This window comes from Hydra vulgaris, chromosome 06 (assembly GCF_038396675.1).
Source record: "Hydra vulgaris chromosome 06, alternate assembly HydraT2T_AEP".
Taxonomy (NCBI): Eukaryota; Metazoa; Cnidaria; class Hydrozoa; order Anthoathecata; family Hydridae; genus Hydra; species Hydra vulgaris.
Genome location: NC_088925.1, coordinates 22,455,025 through 22,482,500, shown reverse-complemented (window position 1 = coordinate 22,482,500; position 27,476 = coordinate 22,455,025). Strand labels below are relative to the sequence as shown.

Sequence of the window (27,476 nt, the reverse complement as noted above, 5' to 3'; positions counted from 1 at the left end):
TGAAGTCTGAATTGTTTATTATCTTTATTTCTAGATTCTTGAGCTTCTTCTGAATATAATCCAATTGGCAACAAGAACTTTGAAAATTATTTCAGAACTGTGAAGCAATAACTTATGCATAGATACTGGCATATAAAATCAATTATATTTTTCACAATAAATCTTTGCTGTTTTAGTGCAATATTCACATAAATTTTATTGTATCTATCTTATAACTTGAATTTATTATGTTCAAAATGCTTGCTAAACGTTCTATTAATTCTTTATCTATGCCTGTAATAGAAGAAAATAAATCAAAATGTTTAAATGCTCGTCTGGCAGTTTTACCATCATTTGAAGTTTCAGAACCACTTTGTCTAATTCTTCAATGAATTTATTTTGTATGATTCGTTTTTTTCTTCCACAAACTTCTTTGTCAACATTACCACGAATTTGTCATTTTTTAATTTCAAGTCTGTAAGAAATGTGTAACAAACATTCAAAACACCTTATCCGAGCATGCAATAGAGAAAGACCAAACTCAATGTTATCTATATTAGAAGTTGGAAATGGTATCGAGCCACAGGCAATAGAATTCATTTGTTTTGGAGAAGCTAACCATATATTACAAACTTGTTGTGAAGAAATTGAGCATATTGCATTGGCAGCCTTACCGTCAATCATTGTTAATTTTAAATTAAATTTAACTTTAGTTAAAATTACTTCTAATAATAGGCTTTTCATTTTTAATCATATTAGCTACTTTATTGGGTTGACTGGGAGAAGAAATCAATAGGTTTAAAGTAAAACACAGACTATAGCATTGATTTCTCCTTGAACTTACTATAGCAGATAAGATTAACTTGTCATAAGTATGGTTTGTTCCCATTTTTCACTCTTTCTTCTTTTTGTTCCCATTCAAGACATTTTCTTCCAGAGGTGCAGGCAAAGACAAAGAAAAAAGAGATATCTATGTTGATAATATGGATGATCTGTTTGACATGGCTCATTCAGAAGTTTTGGAACAGATGAAAAATGAAGAGGATAAGAATTTCTTAATCCTTCAGCACCAAAAAGGACGACCAGGGTCTATGCTTGGTATGGATCACAAACTAAAACACAAGGAAGAAAGGGCACTGAAGCGCACTGTAATAGAAACTGCCAGGAGAAAAAGTACTTATGAAGAAATGGAACAACATTTTGGTACTCATGAGCTTTCTACATCAAAAACTGATTATTCAGCATCAAGCAGTGAAGACATTGATAGTGGTGATGACAGTGAAAGTTCACCTGCCATCGTTCAGCAAATATCAACAGCAGGAGCAGCAGCAAAAGTTCCAACAACACAAGGTACAATGCCATTTTTGATAGGTGTAAATTTCTTACTGACAGAAATGGGGTTTACATATTAATGGCTGCTGCAGAAGTTTTCGGATGTGATACTGAAAACCTGGTGATAAATTGCACTTCTTTTCAACTCCTTAGAAAAAAATTTAGAGAAGCAAGACACTCAGAAATTCAGCAAAACTTTAACCTAAATGATTGCCAAGAATTAGTGCTACACTAGGATGGAAAGCTGCTCCCAGCACTCACTGGTGTTGAAAAGGTATATAGACTGGCATAAAATAGTAACTTTTCAAGGCAAGGAGCAATTGTTGGGAGTCCCTGAAATCCAAACAGCTTTAAGTGAAGAGCAAGCTATGACTGCTTATCAAGTAGTGGAGAAGTGGGGTTTAACTGACAAAATTCAGGCAATTTGCTGTGATACAACAGCAAGCAACACAGGTCGAGTAAATGGTGCCTGTAAAAACCTAGAAAAATTGTTCAATCAGGCCTATTGTACCTCCCCTTGCCATCACCACATTTTTGAGCTAGTTTTTGAGGAGCTGTTTCGAGTCACTGGTGGGTGCAACTTCTTCTTCCGACAAGAAAGCGCTTTTCAAAAGATTTAGAGAAGCCTGGAGGAAACTCGACAAGAACGTTTATATAACTGGTAGTAATGAAGTGTCTGATAATGTCCGTTCTACCATTCTTGGATTTGTTGAACACTACCTTTCTACACAAAAACAGCAGAGAGATGATTACCAAGAATTGTTGGAGTTAACAATGATCTTTCTTGGTGGCATTCCGAAGAACGGAATATCGTTTCGTATACCATAGCTGTAAGTCATGCTAGATGGATGGCAAAGGCAATTTATGCATTCAAGATATGCCTATTTCAAAATCAATTTCAGTTATCACATACGGAGAAAAACTCTTTAAAAAGAATATGTATGTTCCTTGCTTGAGTGTATGCTCAAGCCTGGTTTCTATCATCAGAAGCAATTACAGCACCATATCATGATTTCCTATTCATGTGCCAACTGATTAATTATCGAGATAAGATCCATAAGTCAGTAAGGCTGCTGCAAAGAAATTTTCCAACCACCTCTGGTACTTAGTTCTCGAAACTGTTGCTCTCGCCCTATTTGATGACAATGTTCCACCAGCAGTTAAGGCAAATATGGCTCAAGTTTTGCTCGACAAATATGAAGAAGCGGAGAAAGAAAAAAATCAAGTCAAGAGATACATTCTTCCCGAAAAAACTTTTCTTCCTTTCCAAACATCGAGTTTCCATCTCTGTTAACTCCTGGTACAAAAACATTCTTTAACAGGTTTTCTCTCAGCACAGATTTTCTGAACAAAGACCCTTCAGTATGGAAGAATGATCTTGGTTACAAAAGTGAAACTGAAAAACTTAAGAAAATAGTGGTTGTGAATGATGTTGCAGAAAGAGAAGTCAAACTCATTCAGGATTGTAATAACATTCTCACCAAAGACGAAACTGAAAAAACAATTTGCTTTACAGATCATTGCCAGAGACCATAAATAGTACCTAACTGCTACTAAATCCTGTCTTATGAAACAGTAATGTTCAAGGTTCATTGGTTCACATTATGTTTTGATTTTATGGACGTTATTGTTGTACATGAAAATGCTTTTGCCTTATAGCTTTTTGGTGTAGTAAATAAGAACATGGTCGATATAGACAAGAGTATGTTGCTTTTGAATGGAATTAATCATTATGCATATTATGTTCCAACTTAAAGGCGTTTGAGGGTCGCCTTGCAGTTGTCATATTGAGCTGAAATTTTGCACAGTTCCTTATTTGGTTGATTGGAACAGGATCAGTGGTTGGGAGGTTTGAAATTTTCACTTTCGAAAATTTCAATACAGCTAAGGGCCACCCTAATATATATATATATATATATATATATATATATATATATATATATATATATATATATATATATATATATATATATATATATATATATATATACAGAGAAATATATGTGTATAAATATATATATATACACACATATATTTCTCTGTAAATACTATACATATATATATATACATATGTAAATACTATACATACATATATATATATATATATATATATATATATATATATATATATATATATATATATATATATATGTATGTAAATACTATACATATATATATAGATATACAATATGTAATAAATGTAATAAATTAATACTTAATATATATAGATATACAATATGTAATAAATGTAATAAATTAATACTAAATTTAAAAAAATTTTGAATAAAAAAAAATTTTAGGGGTCGCTCAAGACCCTTAAACATCAGACAGGTCCCTAATATTTTAAAAAAAAAGTTCTTCAAAAGCATATAATGTTGGGTCTCAAAAGAAGTGAAATTTTATAAATACATATTTGTATAAATACATATTTAAATTTTTTTTATAAATTATAAATATAAATATACTTGTATAAATACATATTTAAATTTTTTTTATAAATTAAAATAGAATGATCAATTATCTTTGAATGTTATAAAAACTAAAATAAAAAGCTTTGTATGTATATGTATATATATATATATATATATATATATATATATATATATATATATATATATATATAATTATTAGTGACATCTATTTCATTTTATATATAATTATTAGTGACATCTATTTCATTTTTAAACAACAACAACAAAAATTCCATACCTGAAAAAAATGAAAGCATTTTGTAGAAAAACAGCAACACCAGGCCAAGTGTTTGGATCATCTAAAATAATATACATTTTTAAAGAAAAGATATGTGATAAAACAGACTAGTGAGGTTTAATGTGTATGTTTGTTATAGTCTTTTCTAAAAAAAAATAAAATAAGAATATCCTATTTTGGTTATTTCAGAAATGTTAATGCCTCTCGGCAGCAAAAGTAACATTCTGTCAAATTTTAAACTTTTTTTTGAAATTTTAACCAGGGTTTTTATCAGCTAAATACCAAAAATGTTGAATTTAGAAGGAATTTTACATCCTCCATAAGACATTGGAAGTTCAAGTAATGGATGGAAAAGAAGTTTTTACTAACAAACTGTTGTTTTTTCTAAATGGGGTTCACAAAATTTATTTGACAATCACTAAGGAATAATTCTACAAAAATTTATTAATTTACGACTTATTTTACTTATCCCACAAGAGATTTGTTTTAAAACACCACAGATATTGCATAACATAATTCAGTTTAGTTACTCTTATTCCAATACATTTCAAACATTATAATATCGTTACTTTTGTTCTATTATGAATTTAATATTGTGAAATTGCATTTAAGGAAGTCATTAAGTCTTAATTCTCTTGAAACAACAATAGTTCTTAAAAACATGCCGCAACGTCAATAAGTTTAATTTACAACGTTTTAAATGAACCTTATTCTGTATCATTTTAATGTTGCAAAATATATATCTAAACATATAGTCAATAACAGCGCTTATATTACAAGCTTCAGTCTTGTTTTAAATCACGACAATGACTCCCATACTAAAGAAGATTGGTAGACCTAGTAAAAGTTTTGGAAATAATGTATCTATTGATGCAGAAGAGTCAGTACTTAGATCAGGAAAAAAACATTCACTACATTCAATACATATTCCAGCTGTTGCTATAAACAAAAATATTGCCGATAAAAAAAGCAGACATTATTCTCGTTAAATCATTGGATTGTTGGTTTTTCCTTAGAAAACTTTAAAGGAGGAAAGCTACCATTGAATAGTGCTATATTGCAAAAATATCTTTTTGAGAGAGAAAAAAACCCTAGAAAAGAAACAAGACTCATTGCAAATCATCTAGTTAGCAAAACTGTTGAAAACTTTTGGTTACCTGCTCGTATTCCAACGAAGCGTAACAAGAAGGACTGTGCTAATCAGATTGTCCGTTTGGTAAAAGAATATGAGACACTGAAAAAAATTCCTGAAAGCAGAAGACAAAAAAGAAAAGTTACACCTTTTACAATTAAACTGGACAGTCTGTTTGATATATCACATACAGACACTTACACATTGCTGAAACACTCTGGTAGCAACAAGTGGCTTATTGACTGGGAATTTCTAAAATACCAACGAAAGATTCCCTTAAGTGGGCTCAATGGCTGGAGTTGACAAAATACTAACTGAAAAAGAGCGACAACACTACATCAAACTACAGTATCAGGAAAGAAAGAAAAGAAAGGAATTGCTTCATATTAAGAAACAGCAACTCAACTGAGAACCAACTGTCTAACCATTACTGATAATAATGAAGTCAATGAGGGTGACAAATTTTCTACAGATATTACAGAAGAAGATGAAAGAGATAAAAGTTTTTCAGTGAAAGAGAAAAAAAAACATCACTGCAAATCAGCGATTACGATGAAAATTTCAAAAAGAGAACTATTAAAAGAAACGTGTACAGTTGCTGATGGATCCGGTATTTGTGAAAGGCAACAGCTACTTATTTTGGGAAAGACTTTAGCATTAGATGGAGCAGCTTTAAATGATGTTACACTTTCTAAATCATCATTTCATAGAGAAAGATCAGCTAACAGAATTGAAGAAGCTAAATTAATTGAAGAAACTTGGATTCCACCTGAATATTTGGAAATTCATTGGGATGGAAAAATTTTCAAGCAAGCTACTGGAAAAAAGGAAGAGTCACTTGTTGTGTATGCAGGGCCACCTCCTAAAATTGCTGACGGAACTGGTCAAACACAATGTTGTTCAGTGATGAACCTAATTTATAAATGGTAATTAAAAGCATCTGTTTTTGCACTTGTCTATGATACAACATCTGCAAACAGTGGAGCATATAATGGAGCTGCAATTCTAATTGAGAAGCAAATTGGTCGTTCTCTACTCTGACTTGAATGTAGACATATTCCAGAGCTATTTATAAAAGCAACATCCAATGCTATTTGTGGTCCGAACAAATTACCAAGAGTTCAGTTGTTTGAAAGGTTCAAAGAAGAATTTCATAACCTTAACAAGAATATAAAAGAACTTAGAGTATGGGACTGGCCTCATAATCAAAATAGTTATAATAAAATAGTTTTTAATTTGAACAAGCACTTGAAGTAAAGAAATGGGCAATGGATTGCTTGAAGAGAAAAATATTTTCTTGTGATACTATCGCAAACTAGTGGAGCTTACTCTATTTTTTTCGGTGGACATATTAAAAAAGGTTTACGCATTTGGTATGCTGGTTCTGATCATCATGCAAAGTGGATGTCAAAAGCCATTTATTATACAAAAATATTCCTACTATCTCGTACTTTTGAACTTACTGATGAAGAAGCAAGAAAGGCTGAGAGGATGGCTGAGTACATACACAAAGTACTTTCTTAAATCTGCTATTATTTTTGCTGCTCCAGCTAATGACCTGCATTTCTTTTATTTAATGAGGAAATTTAAATCAATTAACCTTGAAAGTGCAGAGGAAACTATCAAGTCTTTTGAAAGACACCTTGGATACTTATCTTTTCCTTGTTCGATGACTTTGTTAGTTATGCAGAAAAGACTATGATGGGTCAGAAACTTATAAACTTACCAATACCTAAAGTATTTACTCCATATAAACTGAAGACACCAATTATTATTTGGTGCGACGAAGAAAAACTTTTTTTATCATCTTTTATTGGTGAAAAGTCATGGCTGCTTTTTCACTTGTTAAAATTAAACAGACCCCAAGAATGGCTAAACATTCCATCAGAACATTGGAATAAATTTGAGGATTTTAACGCTACAAAAAAATTTTATGCAATCTTTCTTGTGTCAACGATATTGCAGAGCGAGGTATCAAGCTTATAGGAGACATCAAAGATAAATGTTTTGATCCAGTAGAGAGAGAACAACTTGCTCAAGTTGTGGAAAAGCATCGAAACAGCTTTAAAGGTGAATATTTCTCAAAGAAATCAATTGAAATTAATTTTCAACAAACAAACAAATAAAATTTCAGTAACATTATTAATTGTATATTTATTAATATTTCAATAAATTTTTTGTGGGATATGTACAAATAGTCATAAACTAATAAAATTTTAATTAATTAAATTATGTAAACCCCACAAAGTAACTATAACAATTAGTGGAAAAAAAAGTTGTGTTACACTTGTGCAATCCATTATTTTAACTTCCAATGTTTTGTGGGGATCTAAAAATTGTCCTAAATTCAAAATTTTTTGTATTTTGGGTTTTTAGATCAATTTTATTACTGGTAAAAACTAAGATTAAAATTTCAAAAAAAAGTTTAAAATGGACCACCCTAACCTCCCGTGGCTTTTGCCTTTCAATTGGCATTTCCAGCAAAAGATTTGTTTTAGAGGCAAAATGTTTTGGAGAGTGGGGCCAATAAAGAGGTGGAAGCCATTGGTGGCCGCCTCCAAAATCCTTCAAAAGTCAACACCCTCAATTTTTTATGATTTATTTATTATTTTATATATTTTCCATAATATTCTTATTTTTAATAATTGATATTATAAAAGTTATTGAGAAAATATCTTTTAATATTCATTAAAAAATTGTGACAGTGTTTTATTTTGCTAATAATTTTGACAAATTATTACAAAAAAATGTAATAAAAAAAAAATAATAAAAATAATAAAAATAAAAAGTGTAATAAAATTCATAATCTTTAAAACATTTATAAGTATTGACTACTTTTAAACATTTAAATGTTTAAAATGCTTAAAATGTTTTATATGTTTAAAACGTTTTAAATGTTTAAAACGTTTTAAATGTTTAAAACGTTTTAAATGTTTAAAACGTTTTAAATGTTTAAAACGTTTTAAATGTTTAAAACGTTTTAAATGTTTAAAACGTTTTAAATGTTTAAAACGTTTTAAATGTTTAAAACGTTTTAAATGTTTAAAACGTTTTAAATGTTTAAAACGTTTTAAATGTTTAAAACGTTTTAAATGTTTAAAACGTTTTAAATGTTTAAAACGTTTTAAATGTTTAAAACGTTTTAAATGTTTAAAACGTTTTAAATGTTTAAAACGTTTTAAATGTTTAAAACGTTTTAAATGTTTAAAACGTTTTAAATGTTTAAAACGTTTTAAATGTTTAAAACGTTTTAAATGTTTAAAACGTTTTAAATGTTTAAAACGTTTTAAATGTTTAAAACGTTTAAAATGTTTAAAACGTTCAAAATGTTTAAAATGTTTAAAACATTTAAAATGTTTAAAATGTTAAAAACATTTAAAAGTTAAAAACATTTAAAAGTTTAAAAATAGCCAGTTGGGAGGTAGTAGCCACTATTGGCTATTGGCCTCGGTCTCTTAAAAACTTTGGCTAAACAAAATTCTGGCCACAGCCACCAATAGAAACCAGAAGCCACTGCAGGCGAAAGCCAAAACATTTTGCCTCTAAAAATTCATTGGGAAATAGCTGCCAACTGCTGGGGAAGAAAAGTGGATATTTGATCAATTGAGTTAAGAAGTATTTGGAAAGTATCTGTTATTTTCAATAACTTTTTCTTTCTGACACTATCCGATAGGCCCAGCATGACTGAACTAAACAATGTATGAGCTCAATATCAACTTTATTATGGAAATACCTGATTCTAGAATGTATAGGTTACCTGCTTGTCAATTATTTTTTTAGATAATAAATTTCAAAATACTCCAAAAATTTTTGATGGGCAACAGTCTGGCAAGTTTTCATAGTTATTTGCTTTCACAACATATTGCATTTTTTATGTATAGCAAGATGATGTTAAATCAGGCCAGAATGCATATGCACCATTTAATTATGGAATACTTCAAAGAATGGAATTAGTCTCTTCTTAATGCATTTGTTTAAACAAATTTTAATTTATAGCTAGTTCACAAGACACAAAATTGGGCTGAAAAATGCCATTTTTAGAAAAAAACATTCTTATTTAATTTAATTTTTTTTTGTTTAGTATTTAACTGCAATTGGAATAGACTTTACATCGCCAGTATATCATTTCTGCTGACTTTAGAATAATTTAACTTCCTACCTGCTGAGAAATGAATGCGAATCCAATTTGCAAAAACTTCAAAATACACTCTAACCCCCTCTAACTATTGTACCTTCTCAATTTTTAGCAAAGTCTTAGAATCCTTAATAAATTTTTTAATATCTCGTCTTGATTCTATTAACTTTTTATTCTCTATTTCTACAGCTCAAAATTAACAGTTTTTCAAGTCTTCAGTCAATCAATGTCAATTCTCTTTAACAATAATTCTTTGTTATCTGGTAATTCCTAATTTAAATTGTGGTTGTTTGCAGCCTTGTTGGGAGTGAGTTAGTGTAAAAAATGTAAATAAAAATAAAAAAACATATAGTAATATATAAGCCATTTTATTTTGAAAAAAACGCAAGTCATCTTTTCAAAAAAATCATGAAAATCATTTGTGAAATAATTTAAACCAATTGTGTTGAAAACTATATTCGAAATTATTGAATTATATTTGTGAAATTTTCACAAACAAAGAGATACCATTACATAGTAATCATTGTTATCAATAACTTAATTATTTTGATAAGGTGACTAATGCCACTTTCAAAATAAACGGCTAATATAAAACAATATATACTACAATAAATACTACTAGTAATACAGTAATAAAATACTAGTACATAGTACTAATAAATTAATATATGCAATACTAATAAGAATACATTAATACAATATAGTACATTCTACTAATAAATAACAATAAAACATGTGCAAAAAATAAAAAAATACCTGATGCAACATATGCACCAAATAAAATCCAACATGCTGCAATGAGACCTCCAAAACCAAGCATAAATCCAATTAAAGCCCAAACCCGAGCTCCTACAAATTGAAAGAGACAAATTAAAATTTTCTTTTTCCCATTACTAAAATTAAAAACATAATTAAGATAACTGGATTATTTAATTATAACATTATTTATTTGAATTAATAATAAAATGATTTTATCAGATCAAAAACAAATAATGATAGGCATTTTAAACACATACCTGTCTGTCCAAGGCAACCAGAATCAAATGTTTCTCCTCTTATTTGAGCATTTGAAACAGCATTTATCCTAAAAAAAAAATTGTCGACACTCAGTGCACTTTTCAGTATCCAATACGCCTCTTATTATAATAACTTTTTATTTTATTTAATACATTCTTATTATAATATCTAATATATCAAAATTAACTATTAAGCTATAGAACATTCAAAATAGCAATCTTCAAAAACCTAAAAAATTATTAACAACATTTTAAAATTTAAAGTAAAGACTGAGTGTAGCAACATAAAAACATGAAAATATGGAATGTGCAATATACAAATAATATTCCATAATATGGAAAAACATGGAAAAAAAAATAAAATAAATGACTGATAACTTATACAATCAATAGTAACAATTTTAAAATGGTCAAGATTAGACCCATCATTTTAAATTTAAAATAATATAGCCTGCCACATGTCCAGCTGCTTTGGAGGAACTTGCTTTTTTAGGCAAAGACTAAGAGAAATTAACTTTGACCTAAAATATTCTCTTGCCTTGGAGCTTATGGTTGAGTAAATGCAAGAAATGGTGTCTCAATAAAAATACTTATCTAGAGCAGATGAATCTGCATAACTATTGTCTTTGGAATGCATCCTACCATTAAGGGAGTAAGGCAGAAGACTTCTGCTGACCAGTAGCTTTGCATCCTTTTTTCATCTGCTAGGCTAGCGCACATTGTCATCTACATAATATGATAAAAGCTGAATTTTTTTGACTTGTGGGTTTATGTTTGTGTCTTTGGTAGTTGATATGCAAATCTTTCTACTATTTCCTAATGAGGGTATAGCTCTAAAACTCAGTTTAACAGTTTTGAAGCTGGGTGGTAGCAAGGTTTCCTAAACTCTATAGTAGCTCTCAGAAAAGCAGATTCTATTAACACCTGTAAAATATCGGAGTTCCATGCTGAACATGAATAGTGCTTTTGTTACTGCATTTTGTGTGCATTATTAAGCCACATAAGGAATCCTTTGTTACAAATGTGGGTTAGTAGAAATGAGGCAACTGCATAGCTTATTTTTCAGGTTTCTAAGTACTACCTAAGTAATATGTCAAGTTCTCTCTAACAATTTTTTAGGGTTCTACATACTATCTATGTAATATGTCAAGTTGTCTCCAACCCTTGGAATTAGGAAAAATAAAGTCGACAATAATTTGCCGACCTCAATCTTTCAAAGCTCAGCATCAGGTCAGCAAAAAAAGTTTGATACAAAGGTCTTATCATAAAACATAGAAACGAGGTCGGCAAAAAAATGCCGACCTCAAATATTTTAAGGCCGGCAATGCCGAATGCCGACCCTAATTCCGAAGATTGTGTCTTTAATAACTTTTAAGGGTTCTAAGTACAATCTATGTAATATATCAAGTTCTCTTTAGTTTTTTAATAATTAAATCATGACTATAGTATCAAAAAATATTAAACCTAAGTAACTATGGTTACTCACCAAATTATTATTACAAATTTTAAATTATAATTATATATAAGTAACTATGGTTACCTACCAAATTATTATTACAAATATTAAACATAAGTAACTATTGTTACCCACCAAACTATTCCAATCAAGCCCTTACTTTTTGTAAAATGCATTAGAACTACTTGCTCTTTGTAAGACTAATTTAAACTTCACCTTTAGTTTTTAGGATATTGTTGATTATTATTTAGATGGCTTTGATTTAAGACTCCAATACCCACATTAGGGGGTAGTCAATTTAAGGAAATTTTCAAATCTAAAATACCATGCATTCTAGATTTGGGGCATATATTAAAAAAACAACTCCCAAAAAATTTGAGCTCAACAGGACCACTCAATCCTTACCCTCTAAGCACATTTTTAGAAAAAAATTCTCAAAAACCTTTTAAGTTTAATTACAAAAATTTGAAATTTTTTTTTCCTGGGTTGTTTATTTTTACCTATATATTTGAATAAAAATACATGGTTTCATAGTTTTTTTCAAAAAATATTTTTATTTTTGTATTTTGAATTGAAAAAATTACAATACATGATTATATACTCACCGCATTTATGTTACTAACAAAAGATTATAACTACTTGTCCAGATTATTTACTTTTAATTTTTTTTAATTAATAATGTAAATCTACAATAAAAATTAGTAATTTCTATGTGGTGGGAACTTGACAAGACCCAGCTATAGTAGCTAAGGGCAGTCAACTTTCAACAGGGATGGAGATACTGCAGCACTTAGTTTACAAACAACCATTTTTGCCTTTTGCCATTTGCAATCATTTGTCTCCTTTCCACTAGTGTAGTTAAGTTTAGTTCTTTGAGTCTTTTTGAAAGATTTATGATTGATGATACTAGTTTAGTAACTTTGTGGTGTATTCTTTCGATATAGTCACAATCCGTATTAAGAAATGGAGAGAATACTGGAACTGTAAACTCTAGTAATAGACAAATAAAAGTAATATAAAGCAAACAGAGTAACTTATAATCGAAACAAACAAATGATTTTTTGATACGACCAAGCATTTGATTTGCTTTGTTAAATGCATTAATCACTTGACTCAGTTAATTGAATACTGTTTAAATTATATAAATACTTTTTGTTATTGTGGCCATAATGCATAACTACACATTGTGATATGTTAAAGAGAAGAAGCCAAGTTTGAGACCATTTGTAGACAATATCTAGATCATTTTGAAGATTAGTAGCGCATAGCTCTGAGGATAATTGAGAAAGCACTTTTGTATCATCAGCATATAGTTTGGTTACATTAAGCAATTTTTTTGAAAGGTCGTTAATATATAAAAACAAATAAAAGTGCTGCAATTACTGAACCTTGTGGTACACCAATAAAAATCTTAACCCAGTCAGAAATGATTTTACCTTGAACAACTCTTTGTCTTCTGTTTTCTAAGAAAGCTGCAATCCATTTAAGTAGCAGACCATCAAAGCCGTATGCTTTCAGTTTGGCTAATAGTCTCCTGTGCGGAACTCTATCGAAGGCTTCAGCAAAATATAACAAAATTACATCAACTGGAATACCAACATCTAAGTTTGATGAAATTTTTTTTTTTTTTTTTTTTTTTTTTTTTTTTTGTTATTTCACCTCCCCAAGGCCTAGAAGGCCACTACAGATGAGGAGGCTACTTAATTGTGGTTATAACCCTCTCTCAACTCTATAACTCCGAAACACGAACCTTGACGAACAAGGCCGCTGCGCGGAGAAACAAGTTGTAGTCAATGCTTTCTAAAAAATTAGTGGTACATGATTTGTTTCTAATGAAACCATGTTGCTCTTTTGCTAGTAGATTGTTTTTATACAGGTACTCTTCCATTTTAGCTCTAATTATACTTTCCATAATTTTACATGGAACAGAAGTCAATGAAACTGGACGATAATTGCAGGGAAGAGTATTATCACCTTTTTTGAATAATGGCATTACGTTCACTGATTTAAATTGAACTGGAAGCTTCATTTACCAAAACATCTTGGAAACATTTATTGAGTAGATTAGCTATCTCTCTAGGTTCTTAAGTTAGACTACCATTTGCTGTTTTTAAGGCTCTGATTGATTCTTTGACAAGTTGTTGGCTGTTTAGGTATTTATACAGAAGTTTCGGATTCGATTCAATTAAAACATTTTCATATGCAAGACGAGCTGTTTTAATTTTTTTTTAACTAACTTGAAAGTCAGTTTGTACTCTTTCCACATTGTAAGATCTTTCCATTTACCAGCACAGTTCAGGTATCTAAGATTTTGCTTTTTTTTAATTAGAGTTTTTTTAACCATGGAGCAATTTGTTTTTTTATTCAAGATACATCAAGCACTGGAATGAATTGATTACATGCTACATTTGAAAAGTGAATTAGTTTGTCATACATTTCCTGAACAGATAAAGTTTCAAATAGCATTACCCAATCAACATTTGTAATAAAGTCAGATATTTTAATGGTGTCAGCTATTTTGTAATTAAACTTTAAGTAGCTGTGCGATAAGTTATTAACCCTATTTTTAGTAATAAAATTGAAAAAGATGAGCATATGACCTTTACTTATGTTACAGAAGACAGATCTTGGATCAATAGCACAGATGCTTCCCGACTGAGTTGTGAAGATTAGATCAAGAGTGTTAGCAGCAGAATTATTTGATATTTGAAAAGTTGGAACACTTACATGCTGATACAGAAATGTTTTGCTAAGAGTTTCACTAAAGTTATGTTTGATGCCATTTTCATTTTTAATGTTTGTGATGTATCCATTTGATTAATGGGAAATTAAAATCCCCTGTAATTAGTAAGTCTTTGTATCCTTTTCTATCAACAGTTTAGCCTGTAGAAACAACCAACTAAATACTTATTGTTTTCAAAACATACTGTAGCCCGAATTTGTTCAATTTTACTTAAGTTAAAAACAGCATCGCTTAGCTCTAATGATTTACTAGTTTTAGTAATATATATACACACACCACCTCCTCTGCGCCCATCATTTCTGTCTCTTCTATACAGATTATAGCCATTTAGATTTTTAACCGAGATGCTTTTAAATCATGTTTCACGAACAGCTATAATTTGTGGACAGTATGTGTCTACTAACACCTTAAATTCATCAAATTTATTTTCTAAAGTGGTCGTATTTAAATAAATACATTTCAAAGAATTTAGTCCATTTAAAGATAGTGGCTGAAATGATTTAGTACTGTTGAGCTTTAATTTTGACAATCTGATGTCCACAAATACCAAATCGAAAGGGTGAGTCTTTAGCAAGTGTACTGTTTGCTTCATTTCTTTTCTTTCTTAAATAGTAATCAAATCTCCTTTGTGCTTCAGTTAAATCTGGATTTATATAAATTAATTTGTAACCTTCTTTCTCTCTCAAATTTTTTAAATTTTCTTCTTTCTCTCTCAATATAATATATATATATATATATATATATATATATATATATATATATATATATATATATATATATATATATATATATATATATATATATATATATATATATAGTGTATATATATATATAGTGTATATATATATATAGTGTATATATATATAGTGTATATATATATATATATATATATACTTAAATATATATATGTATATATATATATATACATATATATATATATATATATATATATATATATATATATATATATATATATATATATATATATATATATATATATACATATATATGTACCTAAATATAAATAATAAAAATATTACATGAAAAAAGCAATATATATATATATAGATGTATATATATCTATATGTATATATATATATATATATATATATATATATATATATATATATATATATATATATATATATACATATATATATACATATATATATACATATATAGGTACATATATATACATATATATGTACCTAAATATAAATAATAAAAATATTACATGAAAAAAGCAACAGTAGATACAACACCACAGATATGATAAACATCCTTCTTTAAAGGATCATTGGCAGCAGCATCAATTAAAATCCACCAACCAACAAAAAACTAAACACAAGATAACAATTTAAAGATCTATATGTGTGTGTATGTTTATACATATATATATATATGTATATATATATACATATATATATATATATATATATATATATATATATATATATATATATATATATATATATATATATATATTATCAGGCCTCGTTTCAAATAAAAACGCTTAACCCAATAGCTTAATGTGAATTTGACATCATAAAATTCTCTTTATTTATTTATTTTTTAAAGACTTATTTAAATTACTGCAATAATATTAATTACCTCAAAAATGTTATATGTTATTTAACTTATTTTTTATTATTACTGTAAGCTAATGTTTATTTTATTTTATTTTTTTTAATATTAAATAATCAAATTTAAGATTATATTTTTAAAAATGTTAGATATTAACAAATTTCTTTCAGTTCTTGACATTTGCCTAAATGAATTAAAATATGTTAAATTTTTGAAATTAGTGAGTAACAAATAAAAGAATTACCTTAATTTATTTACTTTATTTATTAAAAGTTTACTATTTTATTTACATTTTGTTGTGAAAGCAAAGATTATTTTTCCAAACATGTATTAAAGTCATATCACTGTATTATCATTTGTTAAAATAATTGTTGTGATTTAACTTGCTTTATAAAAAAAAAGTTAACTGACATTTTGTGCAAATTTTTGATGCAGCCATTTCTAATATAATTGTCATTCAAACTATTGTAACAAATATTTTTACACAAGCATCACATACGTCACTTTTAATTACTTTTGACTTTCTGACAACACGCAAATGTTGGATGACTTTCATCCAACATTTGCGTGTTGTCAGAAAGTTAAAACCATTAACTTAATTACAAATTAATTGCTTTTTAAAAAAACCACAAAAACCCAAATTTAATTGACCAGAATGTTTTTAAAAACATTCTGAATATTTTAAAAACATTCTGAATGTTTTTAACAATATAAACAATGTTTTCATTTTTATTATTTTTAGTAAAATGTTTTTATTTTTAATTTTTTTAATAAAATGTTTTTATTTTTATTTTTTTTACTGTAAATCATGCGCGGAGTGTTGCTACATCGACTATCTTATAGCCTGACTCGCAAGGGAGTGCTGCTACATCGACTGACAAATAGCCTGACTCGCAAGGGAGTGCTGCTATATCGACTGACCAATAGCCTGACTCGCAATGGAGTGCTGCTACATCTACTATCTTTTAGCCTGACCCAAAATATGAACAAACAGTTAAACCATTATTAAATATCACTTTTCACATACTAGTTATTATTTTATTAGTCATTTTGTTTGTCATTACCTTTTGTTAAATAATTTAATAACTTTTTTATTGTATATTTGCTATCGCCTATTTTGTCCTAATTAATAAAATGTTGCAATTTATATTTTATTACTGTAGAACATTTATATATAAAATTAAATAAGATTTTTTTTTAACCCAACTGAAGATGACTATAAAACAGTGGAAACATGAAAATATGGTATGAATAAAAAAATGATTTTTAATAATAAGCGGAAAAAATTTAAAGGAAAAAACAAAATGTACTACACCAAACGATGTAGTGCATTTTGTTGCACTACATCTTTACATTCTTTTGCACCTACAAGTTGATCCAGATTAGACCTTTTCATGTTCCCTTCCTATGATTTTCTGGGTTAAGGAATTCAAATTTCTGCTTTTTCAGTTCACTATATAAGCAATGATGTGATAATTATATGTAGAAACAATCTTAGACTGCAGGTTATGGAAACGTGAATGTTAATTTCATAGATCATTGCACTAAATTTTTTTTACATGTAATACTAATAAAACAACTAAAATTTATCAAATTTTAGTGTTTTAAACTAATTTTTTAACCATTTATTGTTGATTATTATTGTTAGTACTGTGTACATATATGCGTATATATATGTGTGTATGTATATATATATATATATATATATATATATATATATATATATATATATATATATATATATATATATATATATATATATATATATATATATATATGTATACTGTGTATATATACTGTTGATTATTATTGTTAGTACTGTGTATATATATGCCAAAGTTTTTAAATAAAATTTTAGTGTTTTTAACTAATTTTTTATCAGATAAAATAATTTATCTCATAAAGTGCTAACTTAGCACTAGTAAACCCATATAATGCGGTAGTGGTGTAGTGGTAGAGCGCTCACTTCATAAGCGAGAGGTTCGGAGTTCAATCCCCACCACGTCCCTGGTAGTACCGCGCTCAACTTGTTTCTCCGCGCAGCAGCCTTGTTCGTCAAGGTTCGTGTTTCGAAGTTATAGAGTTGAGAGAGGGTTATGACCACAATTAAGTAGCCTCCTCATCTGTAGTGGCCTTCTGGGCCTTGGGGAGGTGAAATAACAAAAAAAAATATATATATATATATATTTTTAAACTCCTATAACAAAGAGGAATAAGATTCTTTTTAACTAAATTGTGTCAACTTAACACTTTTAAACAAAAAAAGTAAAAGACTGACTCTACCCTTTTAGCTTAAATTGTTTTAATATATTAAAAATGTTAATGCAAATAGTTTTACATATTTTGTACATATTTTTCAAATGAGAATGTGTGTTCAGTAAAAAAGTAATTTAAATTAAAAAAAGGATTAAGACCAATTTTTGACCAACACCACACCAACATCCCTCTTTTCCATTGAATTTTTACTTTTGATCAAGCTTAATCAAATTAGTTCAACCATTAGTAAAAAATATATTGCAGCATTTATATCTGTTTTAAAAAACACAAACTGCATGAGTTAAAATCAAACCTGATGGCTCTGTGGTGTATATAGTAATAGTGTAATATTTTTACTTTTCACGTAATCTTGTTTATATTTTGAATTTAATTATTTTGTTTAAGTTTTAAGACAAAATATGAATATTTATACATACTCGACTCTCAAAAAAGAAGTCAAGTAAGAGACTCTCTCCTAAAGTGTCAATTTAACAGACACCATTAACTGAACGTGGATATCATCTGATCCAATTATTTATGACGAGAGATATGATTCAAAATCACTCTGCAAACTTTGTAGAGAAGAAAGAGGACGGAGGAGAAAAAATCTGATAGATATTGTCATAAGCAAAATCTCTAATAACATTTTATCTGAAAGCTACATACATTTTGAAATGTTAATATATGAATAACCTATGTATTTTAGTACTTCTTTGATAATTTTTATTGTTTATGTCATTGATGTACCTATGTTATTTTATTACAAAATATACATTCAGGCCTTCACAGGAGATGTGTGTGGTCGCACGCCTTATATGACCATCCATATAATATTTTGTCTTAACAACATGGCAACACACTTGGCATGTTTTAAGTTAGCACATTTTAAAAATGCGCTGAATAAACAAATATAAACTTAAACTAAATAAATATAAACAAAATATAAACTGGAAAGAAATAAAAAAACTAAAAAAAGAAATACAAAACTAGACAAAAAAAAAATCTTGACAAATGATAAAATTAATAAAAAATAAAAGCATAAAATTAATATGTCTTTTTTTAATTTTAAAATATTTCACTACAAAGAATTTCAAAAATTGAAGTTTAAAAGTTATTTAATCTAAGAAGTTTAAAAGTTATTCAATCTAAGCTTAATTCCTTCGAAACTTAATTATTTAAAAATTTGAAACTTTGATATTTTCTAATGTCTACAAAGCAAATAAAACATAAAAAAACACTATCTGTTAGTAGGATTTGAACCCTTATCTATTGCCGATATAATAGTCACACCTCATAAATGACACAAGCTATCAACATAAAAACACTACATCAATGTAGCAATAAAAGGAAAAATTATTAGCTTTAAACTATAAATTGAAACCACTTTAAATTAAATCAAGTTTGAACTATCAATTGAGACACTTCTAAATTTAAAAATATATTATTTTTATGCTTATATTTTCTCTGGTTTATTCTTATTTATTTTATCAGTTGCAAAGTTTGTTTCTCTTTTCAGTTTATGGTTTATTTTAAATTCTCTCTTTAAATCAGTTTGGTTTTTACAGCATATTTTGTAAGACAATGCAAATTATATATATATACAATAAACCGTGGCCAATTTGTCAAAAAAAATATTGTATGCATAGTCATATAAGGCAAGCAACTGCATGCATCTCTTGAGAAGGCTTGATATTTATATAAATTTATAAATATTTTTGTTATAACCAATGAAAAAGCAAATTTAATGATATTTTTAATATTTCGTTCTTCCAAATTATGACCTAAATATCCTCAGTAAAATTATTTTTTAGTGTTTCCAAAATTTTACACATAAAAACCGAAACTTTCCGAAAAATTCTTAATCAACCCCATAGCACTTTCCATTAAAAAGTTATGAACCAATGTCTGTGAAAACAGCTGATTGGCCCACTGTGAAACGGTTGCTATAAAATCCTTTTATAGTTTTCTGGCTTGTTTTGTTTCATCAGCTGTCCAAGAAATAAGCAAGCATTCAAGCTTATTTCTTGCCTCTAAAACTTACTTTTTCTTTTTTTTTTTTACTTTTTATCTTCTTTTTTTTATTCAATTTTTCTGGCATTTTAATAAAATTATAGAAATTGGCATGTAACACATCAAACAAATGCCTAACAACTCAAAATGTATTTTGAACATTAGTGTAAATTATAGTTATTAAGTTATAATCTTTTTGGCACCCTAAGTATTTATAAATACTTTTTAACTAAAGCTATATTTTCTGATCACTTGAAGATTCAAATATTTTAGGGACTTTATTACTTTAACAAAATTGAGTCAAGAACTTTATTATTATTCATTAAAGTATTACCAGAGTTCCTGAAGCAACTGATGCAATTTGATTTTTTCGCTCAGAAAAATCAGGACATGTAAAACTCGGACAGTGAGCATTATCTAAACAACCACTCATCTTTAAAAAGGTTCTGCTATAATACTTTAATAATTTTGAATTAAAACTTTTGCATTATATTTAAGCCATTAAAATCTAAAATAAAAATTTATTATGTAAAGCCACACTAAAATTTACTTCGGTCACTTAAATTTAAGCATAAAAGAACCTTAACAAGTTGCATGCAATTGCATCCAACCATGTTAAGGTTATTTCATGCTTTTTTTTTTTTAATTGCAATCGAAATGCAGCATAAAAAGTACTTTAAAAACATATTATACTACCTTTACACAAAGCACTAAATAAAAACAATGATATTATACATTTGAATTAAAATTATACGACAATATATAGAAATGATTGAAAAATAAACTATTTGAATTCCGTTTTTTAATTCAAGTGTTTATGTTTTTAGTTTGGTTTGTGTTTGCTTATTATCCGGTTCATGAAATTAAAATTTTGATTGCCGGTGAAACAAGATTACTTCCGTAATAAACTTCCGTAATAAGCTTTTGTCACTTAAAATCAAACTACAAGCGGACCTTAAAAAATTACATACAGAAACGATTTTACGGGAGTGGGGGATTATTATACCTCCTAACCTCAATCAAAGCAACTTTCAAAGAGTTTATTTGGGTATTTTATACATTTTAATTGGGTGATTTAGATTTAAGGACTGTGTTTAGAAAGCAGGCGGTACTTTTTAAGGATTTGCTCCCCTCCTCCTCATTTTATTCCTTCAATTGCCTCTGACTACATCATAGTCAGTTATCATTGATGTTCTGCACACTCTTTGATCTTAAATGCATAATATTCTTTGTTTTAACATTCCATATAAATGATAAAAGTTTGATTATTTCTAAAAAATACAAGTTTTTTTATTTTTAGTTTTAAAAAAATGTGATAAGTTCAAAATCAAAAAATCTTAGATCTTTATAGATGCTACAAAAAAAATTAAAATAGAAATTAAATTTAAAAAAAAACATTAAATAATGTGGTCAAAATTTTTTCCGAATCAGTAAGTTACAATTTATAGAATCATAAAATATTTCCTAGATCAAAGTTATCAAAGCTATCAATTAAATCATCTTTTTATTTTATCTTTTTATTGTCTAAACCTTTCTTTTATAATCATCTGCGAGTGCTCAAATAGTTTTTCAATAAATTGCTGATCCGTCTCTGTGGTCTGTTTTTTGCTAATTTGGACATTGGACTAATAAAAAAATTAGATTTCTTTTCATGGAGGGAAAGCTAAACCTTGTAGCTAACTCTTGAACTGTGTCCATCTGCAACAGGTTTTTGGGTGTTTACTTCTAAAAAGTCCAATAAAAAATAATTGTCCTGGCTTCCTTTTACAGAGATTATATAACTAAATGTTTTATATACATGCTAAAAGTTAGTAGTATACATCTTCGAAAGACCCTTTACTCCAAAATTTAAAATCCTTTGTTGTTTATACATTTGTATGTTCCAGCTGTAATGCTGGGTATATTGGTGAAACCATCAGACACTACCCAATAAGAATTATTTAATAGTTATATGGTTTTGATGGTTTTTTGCCTCCCAACTGGCTGCAACCGCCAAATTGGAGACGGAAATATTTTCTCCAATTAGCGGAGGTAATAAAAAATAATTGCACGTTTAGCTTTTAAGTTAAAGAGAAAAGAACCCGTAAAACATCAACCAAAAAATATTTTTCAACGATAGCTACTAATACTAAGTGAGAGAAACAGTTACCAGATTTGATATCGGATATTGACGGTTGCGTTTGGGGATATGTGATTAGTAACTTGTAGAATTAGAAGCAATAATTTACCTGATATGTTAAAAAAAGTGTTACACATCAATACAAAGTTCATCTTTTATTTAACACCACAATGGTAATAAAAAAAGTTTAAATGGTTAACAAACACTGCCAAGGTGATAAAAATAAAGGTTTACTGGAACTTTTTTATAATTAGTTACATGCAAATTAATGGGTATTAAAATTTTTCGACACAAATTATCTAGTTAATATTACGTGCCATTAAATAAACAGGGTATATTATTACTAATTCTCAATTCTCTTTAATTTTTTTATTCATTATTATTATTATTATTTTTATTTTTTTCTATGGTTGTTAACGCGCGAAGTACGCAAGACAGGAATTATTTTTATTAACCCCATAATTTATGAGCTTGGATGTTCAGTCAAAACTAAAAATTTAATATCAACCTTCTTTACACTAGGTTCAAATTTATCACGGTTTGTGAAAATTCTTTACAACTGTGTGACAGTATTTATATTATTGGAATAATTTGAATTAAAAAAAATAAAAGTTTACTAAAAATAAAATAGATAAGAAATGTCTATTACGTACAGGCACTTTCAACACAGCAATCAAATATTTTTCTCCGTAACTGAAAATTGGACATTTTTAAAGCGCAGAAATCTTTTTTACTTAAAATGATTGCCTTTCCTGAACATTTTTTTTAACCTAAGATTTTATTTGTGATTTAAAAAAAAGTTTGTTAACTATTAAATATCATATACCTGTTTTTGGTTGTTAACAAATGTTTAGCGTTAACAATCAGATTCGTAAAACATTATGTAAACATTTTGTTTTCGGTATATAGTGTTTGCACAAAAATATTGTAAGCTTATTATAAAAAAATAATTCATAAACAACTTAAAACTACACAATTTTTAAAAACCATCTTTAAGCAACCGTAGCGCAGTTGTTAGCGCACAAGAAGGATTTTTTGCAATATTGCTAACTATTGTTAACCAACGTAAATGATATGAACAAGCAAATAAGGGTGGTCTTATCTTCTTGCCCAGTTTATTTCAGTCATATTTCACAATCAATATTAATATGAAATAAACACAAATTATAAATATTTGTAGCAAATATATATTGTACTACCAGCATATATAAAATAGCCAAGTAAATGTATCATAAACCAAAAAATAATAAGCAAATCAAATTGCACCAATTTTTATGCAGTCCTGTCCGTAGAACCGGCCTTGGCCACAGTCAAATACCAGCCCCGGTCGTTTATTCTCTTCTAGATATTGAGAATTCTAAATTCCCAATATCTAGAAGAGATTTGAGAATTTAGATTTGAGGCAATCTAAATTCTCAATATGTAGTTCTCTTCTAGAAATTCAGAATTTAGATTGCCTCAAAGATGTTTTTAAAATGTAATAGTTCTAGATAGATTGTTTTGTTTCCTAATTGTTATTAATAAGTTCGAAGTAATTATGAAATACTTTTTAGGATCAAACTATTTTTTAGTTTAAACAAACTGCAGGATGCAATATTAAAAAGTTCCGTACTTTTACGGAATTATTTTCCGTTATTTGTACAAAAAGTACCCATTTAACAAAATTGAACGGAAATTTTAAAATAAATTTTAAAACACGGTAATTTCCGTTAGAAAAAGGTTTTATTATGGAAGACAAAGTAAAACTTTAGCATACAAACTTGTCACATTAAAAAGCAATTTTAGGTTTTTTAGCTAGCGTGTTTTATAAATATAACCAATTCTAGTGTATGTATGTATGTATGTATGTATGTATGTATGTATGTATGTATGTATGTATGTATGTATGTATGTATGTATGTATGTATGTATGTATATATATATATGTATGCATGTATGTGTGTATATATATATATATATATATATATATATATATATTTATATATATATATACATATATATATATATATATATATATATATATATATATATATATACATATATATATATATATACATATATATATATATATATATATATATATATATATATATATATATATATATATATATATATATATATATATATATATATATATATATATATGTATATATATATATATATTTTTTTTTTTCTTTCCTCTCCATTTTTTGCCGTATAAAAATATAAATACAACCAATATTTCCAATATACAGATGGCCGGGACAAGAAGAAGACACAATTTGTCTTATCGCCAAGCTCCGAGATTGATTCCGTAAAAAATAAATAATTTCGTATAGAGTATATAAATATTACCAATATATATAAAATAAGACTTTATTTTTAAAAAGATAAAACAAAAACAAAAAGATACAGGGTCATAAAGAATTTTTTTTTTTTTTTTTTTTAAATTTAAAAATTTTTTTAAATTTCTTTTAAAGTAATAAAATAATCAATAAAAAGTAAAATAACAAATTCTTAGAAATAAATATTAAATAAATAAGTATATAAAGATTAATATAAATTTGTACAAAGTAAAACTTGCAATAAAAAAAAAAAAAAAAAAGGTTTTTAACAACTTTTTATTTTTTTATTTTTTTATTAATTAAGATTAAATACTAAGTTATTAATAAAACACAGAATTGAGAAGAAATTGAACTTTTCCAATTAAAATATATATATATATATATATATATATATATATATATGTATTTAAGCATGCTTCAACCAAATCCATAAAAGGGTTGACAAAGATAAACTTTAAACTAAATCGAAAAAACTTATCTGTGTCACCCGAAAAAGTCAAGCACTCCATCACTAACTAGGAGCATTTGCTTCAATTTTACTTTAAATTCGTCAAGAGTTTCAAGAGTTTTAAGTTTATTAGATAGGATTTTATTCCATACTTTTGGTCCTCTAATGGATAATGAAAACTTAGTTGTGGCATAAAAACTTTTTGGCTGAATATAGGTGTTGTTTGAGTATCTGGTTATGTATCTATGCTTATTTATTTTGAATAACGAATTAAAAATGTTTAGTGTTGTTCTTTTATTAACTTTATACATGAAAATTCAAAAATGAAAAATATTTATTTGGTAGACATTGAGTAATTTCGCTTTATAAATAGTTCTTTGGAGTGAGTAAAACGGCCTACATTAGATATTATTCTCATTGCATGTTTTTGTTTATTAAAAAGTTTTTAAATTTTGTTTTGATTTGTGCTACACCAAACAATGTTTGCATAATTAAGATAACTATGAACAAAGGAGAAATATAACAATTCTAAACTAGTTTGATTTAAAAATGGCCTTGCTTAATAAAGTAGGCGAATATTTCTTGAGATTTTACTTTCAAGATAATGTATATGATTTCGTCAAGGAGTACTCCTAAAAATTTTAATGATAGTTCTCTTTTTATAAATTGACTGCTAATATAAAGTTTTGGAAGTTTTAAAGGGATTTTATCGCGTTCATGAAAGCGATGGAAAAAAGAATACTTTGTTTTACCTAAGTTAATTGATAATTTTTTTGCACTAAGCCATTCTGTGAGTTTTATGAGCTCCATGTTAACTGAATTAAACAACATTTTAATATCGTGACAAGCGTGAAACAAATTTGTATCATCCGCAAACAAAATAGTGTTTAGTAACTTACAAGATTTGCTTAAATCATTAATATAAATTAAAAATTAGAGTGGTCTTAAAATTGACCCTTGTGGAACACCACATTTTATATTCATATTATCAGTTTTTCCGCAGCTAAATGAAATGTATTGTTTCCTATTTGACAAATAGCTTTGAAACCATTTAAAATTTGAGTGCTTAATCCCGTAATTTTCTAGTTTATTTAATAGAATAAAATGATCAGCAGTGTCAAACGCTTTGCTAAGATCAATAAATACACCTAACTTATATTTACTTTCATCGAATGCCTGAAAATTATTTTGAACAAGATGAATAATTGCTTGATCTGTGGAGTGATTTTTTTAAAATCCAACTTGTTTGTTATAAAGAATATTGTAATTTTCTAGAAAGGTAAATAGTCTATTTTCTAGAAATAGTCTATTTTCTAGAAAGGTAAATAATAATAATAATACAATAAAATAATAATAATAAAATAGTAGCAATAAAAGTATTAATACGAAGAAAAGTACACAACACTACAAAAAAAAAAGTACACAACACTACAGAAAAAAAATTGAGTACAGAAAAAAGTAAGGGATAAAATTTAAAGAAGAAAGGTTATAAAACTGTTGTTCAACGCATTTAGAACCCATTTTTTTAGAGTGCATACTTTCGGTTAGTAAGCACTCTTCTCCCATAGCGAGTGAACCAAACAGGCTGTAACTGTCTCACAATTTGTTGGATAGTTTTGATCAGCGCGGTCCATACTATTGTCAGTTTCGTCATCGTCTCGGGAATTTATTTGAGAACTTGGATCTTTGATTACGTCGTGTTTTAAGTTCGTTTCGGGAGGTTTAACCAGTGTCAGATCGTAATCATCGTCAGTTGTTGTATCTTCTTCTTTCTTGTCCACACGATGATGCGGCAGATGAAAAAAATGTCGTAGCAAAGTATATATGTTGACTTCAACTTCAGCTGTCAAACCATTTTGCAGTGCCACTATACTACCTTTTAACCATCGCTGTGTAAACGGCGTCGTATGCTTGGGCTTCACCCACACTTTATCGCCAACTTTCCATCCTTGAAACTTTGTCAGGGATTTCAGTGTTGATTCGACTTTATCGATTCCAGGAATTCGGACGCGTTTGTATTGTTGGCAAAATATTTCAAAAGGTGTGCCGTGTTTGATAAAATGTTGTTGATTGAGAATAAAGACATGAGTATACCACATTTTGCTCTCGCATTTTTGGTTTTTACCGTCCAATGAACTCTTTCAACAATTCCATTTCCCGATTGTTTTTCAACAGCTCAACAAATAAGTCTATATTTCCCACTTCGACGCCATAGCTTTCATAATCTGAGATC

General features: G+C 27.7%; 1 protein-coding gene across 1 annotated transcript in view; it reads right to left on the bottom strand.

The window, feature by feature from the left end:
• Positions 1-20,885, bottom strand: part of LOC100207151 (transmembrane protein 50A) — a 30,145-nt gene extending 9,260 nt beyond the window's left edge. The window contains exons 1-5 of the mRNA XM_065799595.1: positions 20,687-20,885; positions 15,737-15,840; positions 10,304-10,371; positions 10,044-10,136; positions 4,021-4,081 (exon numbers count right to left, since the gene is read on the bottom strand). Of these exons, the coding sequence (XP_065655667.1) occupies positions 4,021-4,081; positions 10,044-10,136; positions 10,304-10,371; positions 15,737-15,840; positions 20,687-20,785 (425 nt within the window). The 5' untranslated portion in view covers positions 20,786-20,885. The remainder of the gene's footprint in view (positions 1-4,020; positions 4,082-10,043; positions 10,137-10,303; positions 10,372-15,736; positions 15,841-20,686) is intronic.
• Positions 20,886-27,476: the final 6,591 nt, after the last annotated feature.